The 20685-nt window shown below is 39.1% G+C and overlaps 1 protein-coding gene and 1 non-coding gene across 3 annotated transcripts; one reads left to right on the forward strand and one right to left on the reverse strand.

The window, feature by feature from the left end:
* Nucleotides 1-80: 80 nt before the first annotated feature.
* On the forward strand, nucleotides 81-20685 carry T3dh (Type III alcohol dehydrogenase). 2 transcript variants are annotated; one of them, XM_089248456.1, is made up of 14 exons: nucleotides 81-181; nucleotides 2838-2875; nucleotides 2986-3050; nucleotides 4153-4206; nucleotides 4911-5065; nucleotides 5165-5361; nucleotides 6916-6993; nucleotides 7973-8078; nucleotides 8190-8342; nucleotides 9529-9627; nucleotides 11274-11352; nucleotides 13088-13184; nucleotides 15213-15370; nucleotides 16934-20685. In XM_089248456.1, the coding sequence occupies exons 1-14, from the start codon at nucleotides 129-131 to the stop codon at nucleotides 17015-17017; spliced, it is 1416 nt and encodes a 471-aa protein (XP_089104582.1). In that variant the 5' UTR covers nucleotides 81-128; the 3' UTR covers nucleotides 17018-20685. The 2 variants fall into 2 exon arrangements, with proteins under 2 accessions (XP_089104582.1, XP_089104583.1); XM_089248457.1 differs by lacking the exon at nucleotides 81-181 and adding an exon at nucleotides 2698-2738 and having other exon boundaries at nucleotides 16934-17529.
* Nucleotides 10003-10074, reverse strand: TRNAA-GGC (transfer RNA alanine (anticodon GGC)). Its single transcript has one exon. It is a non-coding gene; the product is annotated as a tRNA-Ala (tRNA).

Raw genomic sequence — 20685 nt, forward strand, 5'->3', positions numbered from 1 at the left:
GATTTTACGGCAAATTTGTTTATAATTTCAAAAATTCAGTTAGATTTTTATATTCTTTGAAAAATCAGGTGGTCAAAGCCGTCCGAATTCATTGTTTATGTTGTGTTTGGACGCGGGGCGCTGTTATCATGGCTTCCCGGATGAAAGTTTTATCTTTATTATCCACCGTCTCTCAGGCATCGTAAGTTGCTCTTTCCTGGGCCTCATCTTAACGCGTTCGGCCTACCCGAGCATGGCCCGTGGGGGGGGGCTCAAGTGCAGTGAGCATCATGAAAATGAAAGTTGGTTAAAATTTTCGGGAGTAAGCATGCATGTGAATTGGTAGGGAAGGGGTGGGGCCTCAGAAAAATCGGCCTTTGCCCGAGGGGGCCTCATGATGCTCCAAAGACCACCCAATGATAATTAGATTTATAAAATGATGAGGCTCATGCTTCCAATCAGATGTCAAGGGGGCTCCAGAGTCAGGGCCGTCTCAAGAGCGTCATAAGCCTACCTGATTAAAAATGCCTGCATACCAGTTTGCATGCCTCTTTCTTGGCCCCCCCCCCATACACTTGAGGCCCCTGAGCCTTGCCCATTTGGGCCCATGCATTGAGATTGCAATGCCCAGAATATACATTCATCCTGCTGGTTCCCCCATGATACCGTGAAGATGGCTGTGCTCTCTCTGGCTTTTTAATCTTTTTGCCAAAAAATGGTAATTTCGGTAATTCTCAAAAAATCACTTTCCATTGAATCGCATTCACTGCATGCTTATGTTTTAATAAAAAGTGGGTGTGGTTATTTAAATTTAAGATCCTAAAAACAAAATTCGGGTCCCCAAGAATTAGAGCCATTAGGATTGTATCTTCGTTGAGGCCTCTCCCCCCCCCCCCACACAAAATAGTATATTTCAAAGATTTTTAACAGCGGACTGATGCGAAGATATATTTTGGAAAGAGAAAATTCAACTGTGTGTGTGTGTGTGTCCCTGCGGGGGAATCAAACCTACTTTCTGGGTGAATGCACTAGACTGCAAAGGCAATGAATGTCTCACTCCGAGGATGATATTCTTCACTATCCACACATACAAAGCTCGTTCAGTGCACACAAGCTCCAAGGAAAGATTGAGATATTTGTTGCCTTTGTAGGCTAGTGATCTAGGGCATTCACCCGGAAAGTGAAAGGACGTGGGTTCGATCCCCTGCAGGGACAGTTGAATTTTCTTCCTTTCCAAAATATATCTTTGCATCAGCCAGCTGTTAAAAACATTTGTAGGGATAGCGGAGAGTTACATCACCCTCACCCCAAATAGTATATTTGTAAGGTAAGAAAAAAAAAAAGATTAGTTGCGGGCTGGAACCCGGTCAGCCACCCCCCTCCTTTCCGGAGGTTAGCTGGACCTTATAGTGTAGCACTTGAAACTTGATTTGCAGCAAGATATGTGCTTTTAGTACATTTAAAAATCATTTAAGCTATCCCCAGATCACTTAAGCGACACGTGGTACACTTTTCTTAGCGACCGTTTGTGTCAGTTGACAGTTTGAGGACACCTAAGTGACTTGTGGGATATTTCCAGATCACTGAAGCAGACAGCAGCACAGTTCCACATCTCTTAGTTACACATCATACATTTCTGGATCATTTAAATGATGTATGACACATTTCCAGATGCTCACAACATGTTTCCAGATTACTTAAGCAACGTCCAGCACTCTTTCACATCTCTTAGCAACCTGTTGCACATTTATAGATCATTTAAGCAACCTGTGTTACATTTGCAGAATGTAAACAACATGTGGCACATTCTAGAATACTACTAAATCACACATGCACCTTATGCACCATTCACATTCCTCTGCAGAACTTCTGACGAATTGGTAAATGTTGGAATGTGCGTGTCCGTGTCGTGAATGCAGCGTGAAGCTTGTTATAATGCTGCGATCTGCTATATATTTTTCAAACTATTAGTGAAGTGTCGTGATTGAAGATTTACCATTGCAGGCCTGTTGCTTTCTGTGGCGAGACTTTTTAACGGGAAGATCGGCTTGCATTCGCACCTCAAACTTGGGATCCACAGAAAAACAACTTCAGCTGACCACCACTGTGGGGTTCAAACCTGGGTCCTCGTGATGCGAGTAGTGAAGTGGACTTTTATTACCAGCACGCCCCATTCCCCATCCAATAGTGAAGTGGGCCATTACTAAACCATACATGTACCTCGTCCATATTCCTCTGCGGAACCTCTGACGAATTGGTACATGTTGGAGTGTACGTGTAGTGAAACCTGATGTGAAGTTTGTTTCTACATAATGCTTGTTATACATATAACATGTTATGCTGCCATCTGCCACCAGTTTTTCTTAAGTATGAGTGAAGTGTAATGATTGAATAGTTGCATCATTGTAGGCCTGTTGCTCTTTCAATGGGGACATCGGTTCGCATTCGCGACTCAAAGTTGGGAACCACAGAAAAAGTGAAGTGGACTGCAGTAAACTTTCCGATCACTCAGGAAGTCCACAACATGTTTCAGGATAACCTAAGTGACCTAGGACACAGAAGCCTCTGGAACAGTTTGTCATCTATAACGGGATTGAAAGCTTTTTTAAAAAATCGAGAAAAATACTCTATTATGCACTAGATAACCAAATACAGTTGGATCTGCTTCCCTTATCTGGGAAAAATAACAAATATCTATTATACATGAACTTCGTTGCATTTGTACCTTTTTGATAATCAATACAAGATTCACGGAAAGTGTAAGAATTTGGTTTTTGTGTGAAAATTTGTAACATCCACATTTGTTATAAGCGAATCAGACTGTATTTCAAAGTATGATTTTTGTGATCTCGTTGTAGATGCCGTTGTCCTGCTCATATGTCAGTAGGATCTCATGGTAACTTTTCTGATTTCTCTTCCCCCCCCCCCCTGCAAAATGCCTGTATTTTATAAGGAAGTGTGTATGTGTCAACTCTTTTACCTTTTTCTGTGAATTTTTTTTTTCAGGGCTAGGATATACAAAAAGCATCGCCACTGCCGAAAGTGAAAAACAAAAAGAATATGCATTTGAGGTGAACCAAATTGTGATTTCTCAATTTCTTTTTACATGTCTAGCCTATAATCTCTGAGACACACACGGGGGATTCTTGACCTTTAATGGCCCGTGGAATTTTTGTGTAAATATGATGAAGTCTATAGACCCTCCTGTAAGAAGAAAATTGAGGCCACAGACGCCTTTACAAAATAATATTCAAAACATATATAGTCGGACTCGCTTATAACAAACATGGATACAATAAATTTTCATACATAGTGAAGTTTTTCCCCCATGTTAGAGAATTTTGTATTGCTTGGTAGCTTGTGCGGATATAATGAATAGTTTCGCTGGTTTTTCAGTTGGTTATAAGAAGGCCAGACTGCATTACGATGTGAAAACAATAAGCCATTCAACTCAATCCATGGCCAAATGTGACCTGCGATATCAACCTTAATTTTTGCAAAATTAACTAAGTGGCACATTCACAGATAACTTGAGTAACCCCGCAGCACATTTTTAGCTAATTTAAGTGCATTGTGGCACAGTTCCAGATCTTTCAAGTGACCCGTGGCATATTTACAGATCACTTGAGTGACACATGGCATTATCCAGATCACTTAAGTGAAACTACGATGGAGTTTTCCATCACTTAAATGGTCTGCAGATTGCTTCGTTCCCAGATTCTTCAAATGATATAGTGCGGTACAGTTCCAGATTCCTCAAAGGACTCTCAGAACATATACAGATCATTTAAGTAACCTGTGATGATGTTCCAGATCACTTAACCAAGTGGCCTGTTTCTGTTTTCAAATCGGAAGTGGCTCCGCACTCTCCTAGAGGTTGAACACCCTTACTATAAACAAATCATTTTCTCCTCCGAGCCCACAGTCTCCCTTGAAATCTCTCTATAATAGACTCCCGAGGGTGTACAATGGAGCCCCTGCTCTAAGGCTTGCTGCATGGAATTGCCAATTCCCAAGAATTTTAAATTACTAGAAAAGATGTCAATTCTGTCTCACTCAACTTGACGACAAGTGAAAATCTCACCAGAATCTTATAATAACAGATAAGTATCAAATAGGATGTTGAAGTATTCTACTGAATGTGACAATATTTGTCTTTTAATGTCTTCGCAGATGGCATGCTCGAATATACGTTACGGGCGAGGCGTTACCCAGGAAATTGGAATGGTGAGGCCTCTTTTGAAAACTTTTTCACTTATGTTCAACCACAGTATTTTCTTGTGACAATCATTTCCGTGCTTGTTTTCATCTTGGAAGAAAAACGAAGAAACTCTACATAATTGTAGATTTAATTTTAAATAATGTACTGTCTCTCTCTCTCTATTGGTTTTTATTTCTGTCATGGCCATTAGCTGGTCTGCAAATTATTTCTCCTGCTTAGTTATTTTTTTCCAGTCTGCAAATTATTTCCCCTACTTATTTTTTGCCGGTTCTCAAACTATTTTTCTCTCATTTACTTAGTTTTTGCTGCAAATTATCTTTCCTACTTAGTTTTTGCTGCAAATTATCTTTCCTACTTATTTATTTCCTGCCAATTCTTAAATTATTTCTTAGTTTTTGCGAGTCTGCAAATTATTTCTTCTGCTTATTTATTATTTTGTTGGTCTGTGAATTTTTCCTCCTATTTATTTATTTTTTTTCAGTACTCAAATTACTTGTCCTAATTATTTTTTTGTTGGTCTGCAAACTATTTCCCCCATTTATTTCTTTTTTTTAGGTCCGCTAATTATTTCTCCTACCTATTTATTTTTCATCGATCTGCAAATTATTTCTCGTTCCTTTATTTTTTGCTGATTTTAGAAGAAAATTATTGTGTAATTATCACTGAGTGTGGTTCATTAGCTCAAGCATCGTGTCTCCTTTTCCCTTAGGATTTAAGGAACTTGAAAGTGAAAAATGTTCTGGTCGTGACGGACCAAAAGCTTTGTGAGTTGCCTCCGGTTAAACAAACCCTCGATTCTCTGGCCAAGTATTCCATCGGGTACGAGTTGTTCGATAAAGTTCGTATAGAGCCGGACAACAATAGGTATGTATTGTGGGAAAGATATTCCTTGTTGAATTGAAATCGGTATTCCATGCATTTGTAACATGTCATGTACTAATTACTAATTTGCAACACCAAAAGTCTAGAAGCTGCAATTGCGTTCGGCCGAAAGACTGATTACGATGCTTTCGTAGCTGTAGGAGGCGGGTCCGTCATCGATACCTGCAAGGTCATAAATTTATTCTCGAATGACAAGGAAGCTGAGTTCCTGGACTACGTTAACGCTCCTATCGGCAGAGGACTTCCAGTCACGTGCCATTTGAAGCCACTGCTGGCAGGTATGTAATGCATTTTTCAACCCGTCCCTACCTTGTAGATATCCTTTGTTGAACGTTTGAGTCTCCATCAATTAGGGGGGGGGTGGCAAAGGACAGAGGCAGATTTATGATTTTTCTGCCTTGGGAAATACAAATTTTGCCGCCATTTACCCATTATAGTCTAATTTGCTTTACGCCCACTGATTCCTCAAGTTTGCCTCCCTCGACTATAGCTTGTGTGACCCCCTCCCCATAAATATGCCTTTGTCTCTAAATAACTTTTTCAGTCACTCACTGCCCTGGTCCCTTGGTCTCTAGGCCATTTTTTTGATTGTTCACTGATTTGGTCTCTAGGTCACTCTTTTGTTAAGCCCGATGATCATATACAATCTAGGTCACACATGTTTGCATAGGGGTGTGCAAAAACCTTTTCCCTCTCGAGTGGAGATTATGCTGTATTTTTGTAGTAATTTTTGTAGTAAAAACAAATGTTGACCCCCCCCCCCCCCACTTTTACTTGAGAAATTTCTGCATACACCACTTCTTGCACATGCTCTAGGTCAGTGTTTCTCAACTGCCAAGTCCTGACATCAGTCAAACCGGGCTGTCAATGATTCACAGTTTCACTTTTCCCATTTACTTCCCTTTATTCTTGTTCATAATTAGGCATTTGACATAAATTCAACTGGGCCACAGGCTCCAAAATATTGAGATCCCCTGCTCTAGGTCACCGTTTCGGTCACTCACTGACCTGGTCGCTAAGGTCATTCATATGCTTGCACACTTTGTTTTTGGTCTAGATTCGAGGTCACTGTTTTGGTGATTCACATGCTGGCAAACTCTCTCCCCCCTGCTCTCTGGGCAAAGGGGCAGATATATTGTATAGTGAGCTATACAAATTTTGTCACCCTTCCATTCTACTAATTTTCTTGGCCAATTGTCCCTTAAACCCCCCTCTCTGAACCTGCTGTTCTCAGCTAGTTCCCCCCCCCCCTTCAGTAAATATGCCACTGACTGCAATGAATATTTCTTGTGACATGTTTCGTTTTGCATCCTCAGCACAATAGCCAAGCAAGGGTGCTCAACCTATTGGAGATTGCGATTCACTTCATTGGGTTTGGAAACATCACACAGGCCACTTAAGTGATCTGAATATGTGCTGTTGGCAGACTTAACTGAATTTGGAAATGCTCCCCAAGTGAATTAAGTGTTTTTCTCTTCTATGCTTGAAAGTAAAAAACTGCTGGATTATTGGACCAGCCAGATTAGCACATGGCCAAATTATTGAGAGAGTACTGTGTTTAACATTTTTTAGTTTCAGATTGGGAGCCATATACAAATTAAGTTTTTGTATCTCCCTCAATAAGGGTTTTTTGTTTGGGGGGGGGGGGTTCAACTATCACATATGAATTCCGTTCCCTTTGCTGACCATTTTTCATATTTTTGTTGAATTTTAAAATGAACTATAGAATTCATACTCCTTTTGATCAATTGTGGTGAAATCGCCTGTATTTATAAAATGAAAATACATTTTCTCAATGCCATGTATTTTTCTTATTCTGTTTCTTTATCAAGTTCCGACTACTGCTGGTACAGGAAGTGAGACTACAGGTGTCGCTGTGTTCGATCATCTGCCTTTGAAAACAAAGACAGGTATTTATAAACGTGTTTTTAATGTTTCGATTTTTTTCTTCTTATTCGTTCACCCATGACTGATGGCGGTTTAATTTTCTAGTTCGGCTAAAGCGATGCTAAATTCAAGTCTTAATCCAGGGTGTCTATACCGTCATCGGAAACGCCCCCAAAAAGTCACAAAATGAGGAAATGAGCCAAGAGATAAGAAGGGGGGGGGTCACTGATTTTTTTTATGAATTGATGCTCCATTTTATTCCCGAAAGTTGTTCTTAGCGCAAAATATACTTGCAATCATGTGAGATCATCTTCTTGGCCAGTGTTTCCCGAAGTGGAAATTCCGCAGAGGAATATGCACGAGATGCACTTATGGTTATGTAGCAATATCTAGAACAAATTAAATAGTTTTCCATAGAAAGACCTACGGAAAATCTCATTTCAGCTTACAAATATGATTCTGCCACGAATTATCTTTATTAGTGGAAGTTCCACTGTTTATTTAAGCAGAGGTTCTTAAAAGTTTTTAGCCACGACCCAAAATAAACAACAAGGTCAGCTTCGTGACCGGTGGAACTGTTTGGTCAGGACTCGTAGCTCAAGAGCTCCCTCCTCGCTGTCAGTGGATTCGAACGCCTATCTCAAAAACCCCTGTGAATCTAGCACGGGTTGTGACCTATAGCTCAAGAATCCCTAGCTGTAAGAGGAGGATTTGTACAACTCATCTCGTAAGCCCTGTAAATCAAGTTTGGCCCTGATCCATAGCTCAAGAGCCCCTGGCTGTCAATTGACTTGAACGACCCATCTCGGAAGTCTTGCAACCCATAGGTTGAGAACGCCTGATTTAAGCTGTCAAAATCATTCCTGATATGTGTAAACACCATTAGTAATTGCATTACTTTTTTAAAGTTTTCTAAAACTAAGCTAAAATTCATAAATGAATAACGGAACGATCCACATGCTGAATCTAATAAGATAATTTTTTTCTCCCAATCTTGCATAGGTATTGCTCATAGGTCCCTGCGACCAACTCTTGGACTGATAGATCCACTCCACACGCTTCACATGCCAAACAGAGTTGCAGCTTATTCGGGCTTCGATGTGTTCTGGTGAGATTTTCAAAGCAGTAGCAGAAATCATACATAAAGATGTGATTTTTTTTTCTTCTTGCATGTGAATTTTTTCAAAGAATATCATAACGGGCCTCTGAAAATTTTCAGCCATGCTCTAGAGTCCTACACTGCTATTCCATACACTGAACGCACTCCAAGACCGAAAGATCCGATTCTCCGTCCAGCATATCAAGGTAGCAATCCAATCAGCGATGTATGGGCACTAAAAGCACTGGACACCATCAAGAAATACTTCAAAAGGTATGGAAGGGGATTCAAATTGCACACTTGTGGAGTTAACTATTGAAAAAAGCTTTTACGTATATTTCATTACATCAAGGATGTTAAAATTTTTGGAGAATGTGGACCATTTCATTGGTTTGGGAACATGTTGGGGCCATTCAACTGATCTGGCAATGTGCCGTGAGCCACTCAGGTGATCTGAAAATATGTGCTGTGTGTTACTTGAGTTATCTGGAAACATGCTGTGAGTTACCCACGTGGTCTAAAAATGTGCTGTGAGTCACTCGGGTGGTCTAAAAATTTGCTGTAAGTCACTCGGGTAGTCTAAAAATGTGCTGCAAGTCACTCGGGTGGTCTGAAAATGTGCCACGGGCTGCTTGAGTGATCTGGGAATGTGGAGTAGACAATTTAGGTGATATCGAAATTCATTTTAAGTCACTTAAATTGGTATGTGCCAAGAGCCACAAAATTGATCTATGAAAATGCAGCAGGCCACTCAAGTGATCTGGAAGTGTGTCATGGGCCACTTGAGAAGTCTGGAAATTAAAGGCCAGTCACTTAAAGAATCTATAAATGTACCAATTGAGTGAAGGTGATCTGGATATGCGCTGGCAGCTTAAATAATCTGAAAATGTGCCATGAGCCACTTTATTTATTTGATAATACTTTGTGGGGCCACTTGAGGGGTTTAGTAATTTGTTACTGGCCACATCAGATGGGGGTCCATGAATTGAGCATGTATGCATCACATCCATATCTGCTAGTTTTTCCTGCCACTGTGGTGGTCGGGTGGTCTTAGTGACGGACTCACATGGTAAGGTCAGGGTTCAAACCCCACTAGCACCACAACGGTAGTCAGCTGAAGTTGATTTTCTGTGCTTCCCAACTTCGAGGCGCGGATGTGAACCGATCTCCTAGTTAAAAAGTCTCGTCACAGAGCAACAGGCCTAAAAACGGTACAAATATTTAATCATTACACTTCACTTCTGAAATATAGATGGCTGCACTGAAAAATCAGACATAACACTAGATACACATTCAGACTGTTAGGTACACACATTTACACTTCCGGCACAACTCATTGGGTAATAAATTATTTGCCCATGGCGATAAACCTGATTTGTGCTCGGTTTGAAAGAAAGAAAAAGAAAAGTTTTTCCCTGCAACTTTTATAAATATTGTTATTGTTTGTATAATTTCTTAGGTCCATAAGAAACCAAGATGACTTTGAAGCGAGATCCGAGATGCATTTGGCCAGTGCTATGGCTGGAATCGGCTTTGGAAATGCAGGAGTCCACTTATGGTAACCATATTACATTCTCAATTAACTTACAAAAATTTATTGCATCCAAATTTCTCGTGTTGTAAGTATCTAATAATAGATGGAGCTTTATTATTGTGAATCCATATTTTCGACCGTTTTTCCATGCTAGCTGGAACAGGATCGTCACTGGAACTGCCGCTGTCCATCCTGTAAGACAGTTATCAATTTACCTTTAGTATGTAATGTATACTGCAACGTTTTCATTGCATTAAGGGTTTTTGTATTCATCGCTGCAAGTGACCAGGCAAAGACACATTGACAATGAACAAATACAAGATATACAGAAGACTGGATGTTGTGAAGATATTTATTATTTGAGATGTTAATTTTTTAAGGAAGGAAAAAACTCATCTCTGCCTCTACCGGGAGTCGAACCCGGGCCCCTCGATTGCCGGACGAGTGCTCTGACCACTAAGCTACAGAGGAGATAGAGATTTTCCTTCGCTAGAGCGTATATATGCCGAACGGAACCGTGCAATGGACGGTGAAACCGATCAGCTAATAGCTCATGGACGACGAGCCACCAGAGGGCTCGTACGGAAGACTGGAAGAGGCAGAGATGAGTTTTTTCCTTCCTTAAAAAATTAACATCTCAAATAATAAATATCTTCACAACATCCAGTCTTCCGTATATCTTGTATTAACAAGTGGAGAGCGACATTCATGTCATAATGAACAAATAATTTATTAGGTTTTCTAACAAAGAATACTGAACTGAAAAGTTAATCACCTTCACGAGTCAGGGAATTCAAAGGGGTCGAGATAAGTTCACAAGCATCCAGTCCTCTTGATGGGCAGTAACGAGTCTGTAGGGTCTGGTTGATAACGAAGAAACCATAGAATCTGATTAGCAGCGACGAGCAGTCAACGGCAGTGAGTTCGGCGGCGACGAGGTCATAGGGTCTGGTAGGCGGCGGTGAACAACCGGTAACAAGGTTGTAGAGTGCGATAGGCGGCGACGAACGATCGGTACCAAGATTATAGAATCCGGTCGGCAGAGAAGAAAGATCGGCAACGAGTTCGTAGCATTCCAGTCGACAAAGGTGAGCGATCGACGACGAGTTCGTAGGTTCCAGTCGGTGGCAATAAACGACTGAGGACGAGTCTGTAGGCTCCCAATATTGGATTTAGTCCATCTGATGATGACGAATCAAGAGCGTTCAAGAACGGTAAGTTAGTCCAAGATAGCAGATCGAGAGGAGTCTGACAACTCGGCATAGGCAACTTCTGGTGGAGGTGACCCTCAGTGAAGGAGGAAGTTCAATCCATTATTTTTCAGAGACCTCAGCAATGATTTGGCAGGTCGCTTCCAAAGATAGAGAACTCTTAGCACACCAGCAGAGCTCACGCGCTAACAAATCACAAAAAGCAGCCAGTAAGAAGGAGCTACGCCTTCTTATACAAGTTAAAGTGCTCCAAGAGCCACCTAGGCTCATTTGCATACCAGGAAGAAATTCTCTCCGCACTAGTGCAGTGACGTAGCCGAAAAACATTCATCTACGTGAGGAAGATGACGTCACTCCCCGGGAGATGTACAATCTAGGATCATTGTTTGATCTCGGATCGGAGATCGTCACAATACACATTTTGTGTTTGAAGAGTTATTGGTTTTTGTTCTTTTCTAGCCATGGACTTTCTTACCCGATATCTGGCTTGGTGAAAAGCCATGTTGCCAAAGACTATATCCCTTCTTATCCATTAATCGTAAGTCATTCTTGAATTATTTTTCAGTAAGGCATTCCTTTGATGTTTTTTTTAAGTATGCATACATGTTAATTGCTGTTTTTATATCTCGAATAGATAATAGAAGGAAATTCTTTTCAAGAGATTCTTATAGTAGATATATGACAAGTGCAAGCACACACAAAGATCACAGTGGTCAATGGGACATCCCCTTCAAAGACGGGAGGGAGTTTCTAACTAAAGATAAAAGCCTTTTTCTGTACACTGAATATTGTGTTGGCCAACCCATGGCACACTGCAGTTTCACCAAACATTTTCCCGCTGGTGAAGTTTTTCATCACCAAAAAGGGGTACTTCATATGCCATACATTCTCAATGGATGGCCCTCCAAATTAACTGGGACCTCAGTAGAATTTTGCAAAAACTAACTGTCATCATTCATACAGGTATTGTTCTGTTAAACAGTGGTTATCCCACGTTGCATCCTTTCACTGTAAATGCCAATGGAGGCCGTGGTTAAAATGGTATCGAATTGCAGAAAAGATAGCTCGCATGTAAGAATATGATCCTGTTTTTTTTTGTTTCAAAATTTTCCATATTGCAATATAAAATTTCATGCTACAAAAAATTGAAAATCACGAAATACTTTATTCGATTGTGACCTTCGACCAATTGCCAAACTACTCAAGTAGCCTACGAAATATTAACAAAGGCACTTGTGAGCAGCCTGCTGCACATTTCCAGATCTCATAAGAGGCCCATGAAGCATTCTCATATCACCTGAGTGGCCAACAGCACACTTTCAGATCATTAAAGCAACACCTGAAAAACGTGCCACATTTCCAAATCGCTTATGTGGACCATGACACTTTTATTTTAGATCACTTAATCTGCTTGTAGTACATTTGCAGATAGCTTATGTGGCTCATGGCACATCTTCAGACCACTTAATCAGCTTGTGGTACATCTTCAGACCACTTAATCTGATTGAGTCACATTTTCAAATCGCTTATGTGGCCCATGACACATTTTCAGGTCACTTAATCGGCTTGTGGCACACATTTTCAGGTCACTTAATCGGCTTGTGGCACACATTTTCAGGTATTACTTGTTTAACTGTTGATGAAATCTTACACACGATGTCTTCCCCCCCCCCCAGTGCCACCCTTTTCGCTCACAGGCTGTATAGATGTATAAATATGCCAGTGGCAGTTAAGAGGGTTAATCTGATATAGTGGCCTGGATAATGGTATTTCCATATCAATTCAGAGACCTGGGCCCAGTTACCAAATCACTTGCGAAAGATGAATCATTTCACTAAAGTGGCTTGTGACATGTTTCAGATCACTAAAGTGACTCATGTAGCACATTTCCAGATTACTTAAGTGTTCCCCCCCCCCCGACATATTTTGAAACCAATAAAGTGGCCTTCACTCTCCAAAAGGTTTAGCCTCCTTGGCATATACAGTGAAACCTCATTAAGTTAAAGCAACACAGAAAATAGTTCGATTGAACCAAATTTTGTAACCCACACGCTAAACAGGAATTTGATTTTGCCCAGTGTGAAATAATATTTGATTTGTATCAAACGAGTTTGACTTAACCAGGTTTCTGACTGTAAAACAAAGGTGCGGAATAGCCGATTGTATCTGCTGAAAACATGGTGTGAATGATAATAAATAGTTTCTGTGATTGTTTTTTTTTTTTTAATATGGAAAGCATGTTCTTGAAAACTATTTCTTTTTTATTGTTGTAGCCACATGGTCTGTCAGTTGTGATAACGGCACCTGCAGTTTTCAAGTTTACCGCTCCGGCCTGTCCTGAACGACATCTCAAAGCTGTCGAAGTACTCGGTGAGAAAACTTTTATGATTTTTTTTTTTTCTTTTCATGCGTGAATATGGGAGATATTGGGTATAGTTACAATGTTCATATGGCCAATGTTTGGTATAATGACCATTCCATTACAATGACCGGTAGGATAAATCTATAATATTTTGTGTAATGACCACTGGATATACCATTCATTTTTGACAGAATTGGAGATCGAATCATTATAACGAGCATTGACTGTATATGGAGTGAGAATGATATAAGTGGGACCTCCAGCTGCGAATACCAGTAGGATCAACACTTAAATTTATGCATGTGCATATATCAAAGGGTGAGATAATACTCCCATAATAATGATAGAAAAAATAGGTGTTTTTTTTTTAATTTTTCAACAGAGGGCACCTTCAAATCTAGTTGCACAGAAAACCGAAAATATGATTAAAAAAGAAACATTTATTTTGTATGTCGGTGTCAGACCTTTTGGCAAGCCCACATTTATTTCATATGGCAGTGTGTCAGACCTTTCGGTGAGCCCACATTTATTTCCTATCGCAGTGTCTGACCTTTTGAGGAGCCCATATTAATTTTGTATTACCAGACCTTTCGGCAAGCCCACATTTATTTTGTATTTCATTGTCACACCTTTTGGCGGGCCCACATTTATTTTGTATGGCAGTGTCTCACCCTTTGGCAAGTCCAAATTTATCTCATGTCATAGTGTCAGACACTTCAGCGAACCCACATTCATTTTTCATCGTACTGTCATACCTTTCACAGTGTCAGACTAGAAAAGATTTCCTTTGTGCCCTCTCTACATAGGTAGGGTCAGGTAGGGCAAATATGATACAAAAAAACCAAACTTTTGCATGTTCCTCTCAACCAGCAATGATACAAAATAGAAAAAATAGTGTTAGCTTCAGATTTAGGGGGAAAGTAAGAACGCATACGCTATTACTTTTAAACTTGTGTACTTTTTTAAAAAAAAACACGTATCATATTTTTCTTCCCAAAAGGGGGCAATTGTGATACAAGGCGAGGGCAAATGTGTTACACCTCTGTTGTTCAACCCCTGTATGGAAGCTGGGATGGCATTTTTGACACACACATATTGTAGTGTATCAATGTGTCCAAAAATCATGCAAATCCAACATTAAATGCCAGAATCAAATTACAAAATTTTTGTATGATAAAAAAATTGTATTTTTGTACACAAATTAAGTGATTAGATACATGTTTATGTCTTGGAGAATTCATTTGGATATATATACTTTTAACTGATTTGATAAAAGCCTTAATTGAATCTGGTTATATTTAGCATATATTTAGAATTGCAGAAGTGGCGCAAACACGAAAGCAAATCTTTGCTTATGAGGTAGCTTTTTGACGTATTTGTTCACCATTTTATAGCCCGAATTGCTTGAAAGTTACAGTAAAAGTTGTTCATGTACCTCACAAAAGTTGACTCTAAAAATGTAGATGCGTCACTTTTTTTTTTCTTTTTAATGCCTTGAATGCTTCAAATTTTTTAAGATATAATAGGATGTGAAAAGTGTAAGAAACGAGCAATTCAAATATACTTTTCAGGTTTGGTTTGGTCAACAATATAGTGTTTTTTTTTAAGGTGTATTTTAATTGCTCTCATTTTTGAATGTAACATATTTACCCTACTTGACCCTAGGTCTTGTGTTTAGTGACTGACGGTGAGCATGTTTATTCGCTATCTGACTCCTTAACTAAAATGATGCTTCTCAAGAATATTTTACAATGTGGGCCAATTAATTTAAATTTATTAACGATTGTAAATGTTAAATCTAAAACAACATATTAGACGTTAAATGTTTTAGCCTCATCAGCTTGCGGCTTACATAAAGAAGGTTGTAGGAAGAAAAGCCTTGGAGCAAAGCAATGGTCAGTTTATATAGAAAGTCTTGGCATAACTCCGCCACATGCATATGTCCTGTATGTTCATAAGCTATGCAAGTCCCCCCCCCCCCCCCAGAGTATGCGGCCCTATGAGCAGCTCCATTTTACAAAATGTACTTGTTTCAGGCAAAGATACTTCGAATGTCAAGAGAGCTGACGCCGGTCTTGTGTTGTCCGATATCCTGAAAGAGTACATGTATGATTTGGGCATAGAGAACGGATTGAAAGATCTCGGCTACACAAGAGATGACATACCCGCTTTGGTGAAAGGAACCATTCCTCAGGTAATAACAATTTTAAACCTATGATTCCAAATGCTTGCATTCGTTTCCCCCTGAGCTGTATTGTTATTAGGCGGCACAAAAACAAATTTCAATTGCAATCATTAGCATCTGACAAATATTTAATAGCTGCCCACCTTGGACAATATGAATTATTAGGGTGATTATTGGACTTGTACTCTTTCACTTAGACCGAATTCCTCAGGATAAGACCTATTGCTTTTCCCCTGAAGTCTTCCGATCTAGAAATTCGATCGTGCTTATGATTTGATTCCTTGAGATATTGAATGTATATTGACTAATCTATTCTTTTTATTTTTTCTAACTATGAACTGATTACTACATGTCATATGTATTCCAAAAACTAACATGTACGTAAAATAACTTAGAAAACTAACTTAATCGACCCTATTGCCTCGAAAATAATCTTGTAGTTGCCAACTTTGGAGAATGGGAATTCGGGAGGTTTTCATGTGGATCCAAATTCTCTGTTCAAAAATAAATATCAAAGGGATTTTTGAGAAAAAATGTAGGGATTTTTCATTAAAGTAAAATTGTAGGGGTTTTTTCCTCAGCAGGAACGTGACGTCGAGCAAGCCATCACCGATTATCGCCAAACTGTCAATCATCGCCTACCAGTAAATTACCTATCATTGCTGCTCATAAATCAAATCTTGCCAAAAAAAAAAATCGCTATAATGCTCAAAATGTGACATACTGACTCAACAAGACATATTGTCCCCACCCCCTATGTGAGAAGCATGGATGTGCAATGTCCTTGGGGAAAAAAAGAATGTGGGAAATGATATTTGAATGTTTATTCTACCCATGTTACTCTATGGAAGTTATTTTTCAACTGTGTTTTGTATCATGCTTCGATAGGGATACATATTCACGCGTCAGCATAGGCATAAACTTATATCCGATCCATGGGCTTGAGACCCCCCCCCCAAACATTTGGCACTATCTTCACAGTAATCTTATGGAAATATTGCATTTGAAGCCCCCCCCCCCCAATCCCATTTATGCGTTCCAGGCAAAATAAGGTATCCAACCAGCTGATTTAAAAAAAGGGAAAAATTTGCACATCCTTTCATGAGGGGGAATGATTTAGTCAAAGCAGATACAAGTCATCTCGCTAATTTTGTATGTCAAAAGGCCGAATTGATACTGGCTATTTTGTGAATTTTGTCTTAACCCCCCCCCCCCCAACTTGAAATATTTTTGTGATTTTGACGAAATCGCAATTTACATTATGTTTGTGGCATCATTTCGGGCATTAAAGAAGCAAGTATTTTTTTCGGGTAAATTCTTTGTGTGGATAATTTTTTTCTCCAATATTAAGGACTTTTTACAATCAGGGTCGGAAACGGAAAATATAAGAGTCCAGGGGATAGAGTAGAAATTTGTGAGACTTGGTAGATAATCTCATTAAGAAAAATTTCAGGAAAAGCTAAACATGCAGCTTTTTGAGACAGAATACAAAATCTATTTATTACGATATATTAGTTATCGCTATGACTGTGAATCTCCTCATTTCTGAAACTATTACAATCTCACTTGCAGGAAAGAGTCACTAAACTGGCACCGAAACCACAAAGCGAAGACGAGCTGTCGAAACTTTTCGAGAACTCTATGACGGTCTATTAATCCACCCATATTGTTGTCATTCGATACTATTTTTTTATATATTAATGTTACGAGGGTCATTCTGAATTGTGACTTTTGATGGAGAATACAATTTCGAGGAGTGGAAACTGTGTTTGTTTCTTCGATGTTCTCTTGTAATGAACTTAATTCTGAACACTTATGTATCAGACTCTCGTTAATTCTGAAAATTTCCCCCCTTCATTAGGCAGTTTCCACCTTAAAAGAGGTTTCCCGTGATGTGATTGTGCTCAGATTACTTTTCATTTGAAATTTCATATTCACGCTTTAAAAGCACTCATTATCCAAAAGCATTAATTATCCTTAAGACAATTCTTCTGTTCTATTCAAGACAAGTTTTCGTTTTGTGCAGTGTTTGTCTTATACAGGTTTCACTATACCAGGGTTGGACAAATATATTGCCCGTGGCATGTAAAAATTCTGCTTGGTCATGTATTTTGATACTTTCAACCACATGCTCGATGCAGGCAGGTTTGTGGAAAATTTCGAGAGTTAAAAAAAAAATAAATGCAATATATATGTATACAGTATACCGGGGGTCCCATCAAGACCATTCAAACTCTGTACAGCCAATGAACTGTACCTGTATGACCTATAGTTTTCGATTAAAATGCTAAAGAAAAGTATATGACATCATATCCGGTACAAGGAAGAAAAACTTTATTGGAAACGTGAACATAGGAAGATGTTCAAACTATCCACCCCGCATATCAAGGCATGCATGCGCACACACACTATGAAATGATGTGGAAAGTTTTTTTTTTTGTTGTTGCACCAGATATGACGTCATACTTTTCTTTCGCATTTTTCTTGAAAACTATGGGTCGTACAAGTACAGTTCATTAAAAAAATTTTATGCATTCCAAGCGAGGAATCTTGCTTTGCAGAGTTTGGGCGATCGTGATGGGAGAGCCTGTATATTACTGCCAAATCCCAAAATTGGCAAGTTTACGAATCAGCCAATTTTGTTGTGAATTGACTTGGCCAATGTCCGAATTTCGGGCTATGGCCAACCAGTTCGGGAAGTGGCTGGAGATCCGTGGTCGAAGTCCAATAACAAAAGATATCATTCTGAGTCATCGCCAAGTTTGTGTATTTTTTCGTGATAATTATTGCAGCATTAGCTATAGCAACCCATCATATTGCAGTCACGATGCAGTAATTATTTCTTTGTTCAAAATTTTTGCCAAAAAAACTATATGTTTATATTATTTTTTAATAATTTTTTCCTCTTGTTACATGGAGCTAATCCAATACATCTACTATATATAGTCACGTATCACACGTTGGCGATGAAAAAAAGGATTTTGTTGCCTACTGGATCGTCTTACATGTACATCAAACTTTGGCCAGGGATCTCTGGCCACTATGGGAATTGGCCGACCAAATCTCGAATCAATTCTGAAATTTGGACTTTGGCCAAAACTCTCGGCCAATTCACGAAGTGGTTGCCCTTTGGCAGTAACATATATATATTTCTCATTATTTAAATTCTTCAGTAAGTATTTTCATCAATAGATGGCAACACATTTGTTTTGAGTGTGTGGGGAAAATATTATGAAAAGGGGAATTTGGTTGGCCACCCTATAAGAGTTTTACAAAAGTTCTTTTATAAAACTTGACAAATGCAACCAATGAGCTTATTGATTGTATTCGCTCAAGTGTGACTGATATGCTAATTAATAGCATTTGACAAGGTTAGTGTAATACGTAACAGACTTAGACTATAGGTGGTCATCACTGATCGAAAACTTAAGGCGGGGGAAATTTCTTAGCATTGTAGAGAATTTTGAGATTTCCTCAAACAAAGTAATAATATGATTTTTTTTTTCTAGTGTACAACAATGCTCTTAGTTTTCTATATTATCTGCATGATTTTCATCAATAGATAGGAGCACATTCGTTTCTGAATGTCTGGGGGAAAATCTGCTCAAAAGGGGAAAATCTTCAGAAAAATTTGACTGACCGAGGTTACTAATAATGGTGACTTGTGGCCAAAATTGGTCCATGTGGGAAATTTTGAGAGTTCAACACAGTGGTGGATTAAAGTCGGTCGAGGCCCCAGGTGCAAAAGAAAATACTGGGCCCCCCCACTAAATTAGAAAAAAGTGTGAAGTTTGGGTTTTTCGGGGTCATTTTGAAGTCGGCCCTGGGCATACAACTGGGGCGCCCACCATTAAATCTTCCTTTGGTTCAACAAACAAAAAAAATTTTTAAATGAAAGATAAATACAATTCAATACTTTCCCAGTGTAAAATAATTGATTCCGTATTTCCAATGGCAGCACATTTTTTCAGAATGTGTGGGAAAAATTTAGTCAAAAGAGAAATTCTCTTTGCTGAAAGCAATGCTTTTTGATCATGTACTTTTTTTTGTTACTTACAAACTATTAATTTTTAACTACAGTAGAACCTCAATTATCCGAACACATCAGGGCCGAAATGTGTTCGGAAAAGTGAAAAGTTCAGGAAATCGATTTCAAAACTAATTTGGTAACGCAAAGGAAAAAGAAATTCAGCAACGAATTATAACCCATTCCCCCCCCCCCCGGCAAAACCGTGATAATAACTGTTTTGTTGTCAAGAAGATGCACCCATAAAATTAACATGAATTCATCAAGATGAACGCAAAAGACGGTAGCTAAATCTGCTCCTGTTCACGCTTTTGTTTGCTTGTCAATCGATTATAACTACATAAACTATTCCCGGATCGACCCCTACTTACATCTATAGCTCACAGGTACAGTATGCAGTGCCGTCTTAACGCATGGGGCCCACCTGGGCACGGCCCGGGAGCCTCGAAAGGAGAGGGGCCTCACAAAAAATGAGAAGTGGTTGAAATTTTCCAGGTAGGGCCTCAAAAACATCACTTGGCCCGGGGGCCCATGATGCTCTTAAGACGGTCCTGACAGTATGTACAATTGTTTGGAAGTGGATTATTGTACAATAGAAGGAAGCTATCGAGTTGGGAGATAAGAGGATTCAAGTTCCAATAAAATACCAACTGTTGAACATCATTGACGATAGAAAACTGAAAATTAGTTGGGTTGAAAAGGTGTTCGGTTGACTGAGTTCAGAAAATTGATGTTCGGATAAACAAGGTTCTACTGTAGTAACTGATTTTTAATGTCTGAACAGGTTCATAAAAAAGAGCGTTGATTGTACAAGCGAGGAAAGTACAGTCAAACCTCGTTAATGAGTCACTCTTGGGAGAGCAAAAATATGACTTAGTAAGCGGAGTGACTCGTTAAACGGAGTTGGCCATGGCTGTGCCAATTTCTGCCTGAGGACAATTGGGACTTCCAAAAAGTGACCCGGTGGAGTGACGTGTTAACCGGGTGACACACTAACGAGGTTTGACTGTATATCTAGAAAATGAACGTAGCCCATTCTTGGAATTTGTTCGATTTTATAAACCTTCGAAAGTCTAGTTTTTTTGGCTCGAATAACCCTCGTATTAATTTGTTGATGGATAAAATTTTTAACAATTATTTGATTGATGTCTTTTAATGTTTCCTCTAACAGCGAAACTGTTGTTAAGTCAAATGATTTTAACTAATATAAAATTTATATATTTTTTTGTAAGAAAAGCTTTTTATATGAATGTTATGCATATTCTTGTATCAAAATCTATTAAAGTTATTGCGTTGA

This window comes from Pholcus phalangioides, unplaced genomic scaffold (genome assembly GCF_987345545.1).
Source record: "Pholcus phalangioides strain wild (caught in Gottingen) unplaced genomic scaffold, Ppha-v1.0 ptg000020l_1, whole genome shotgun sequence".
Classification (NCBI taxonomy): domain Eukaryota; kingdom Metazoa; phylum Arthropoda; class Arachnida; order Araneae; family Pholcidae; genus Pholcus; species Pholcus phalangioides.

Excerpts from the sequence above, each read along its gene's own strand:
- T3dh (XM_089248456.1), top strand. The coding sequence starts at position 129 with ATGGCTTCCCGGATGAAAGTTTTATCTTTATTATCCACCGTCTCTCAG. Across the intron at positions 8,343-9,528 it reads ATCAAGAAATACTTCAAAAG|GTCCATAAGAAACCAAGATG; the intron begins GTATGGAAGGGG and ends ATAATTTCTTAG. Across the intron at positions 15,371-16,933 it reads TGAAAGGAACCATTCCTCAG|GAAAGAGTCACTAAACTGGC; the intron begins GTAATAACAATT and ends TCTCACTTGCAG.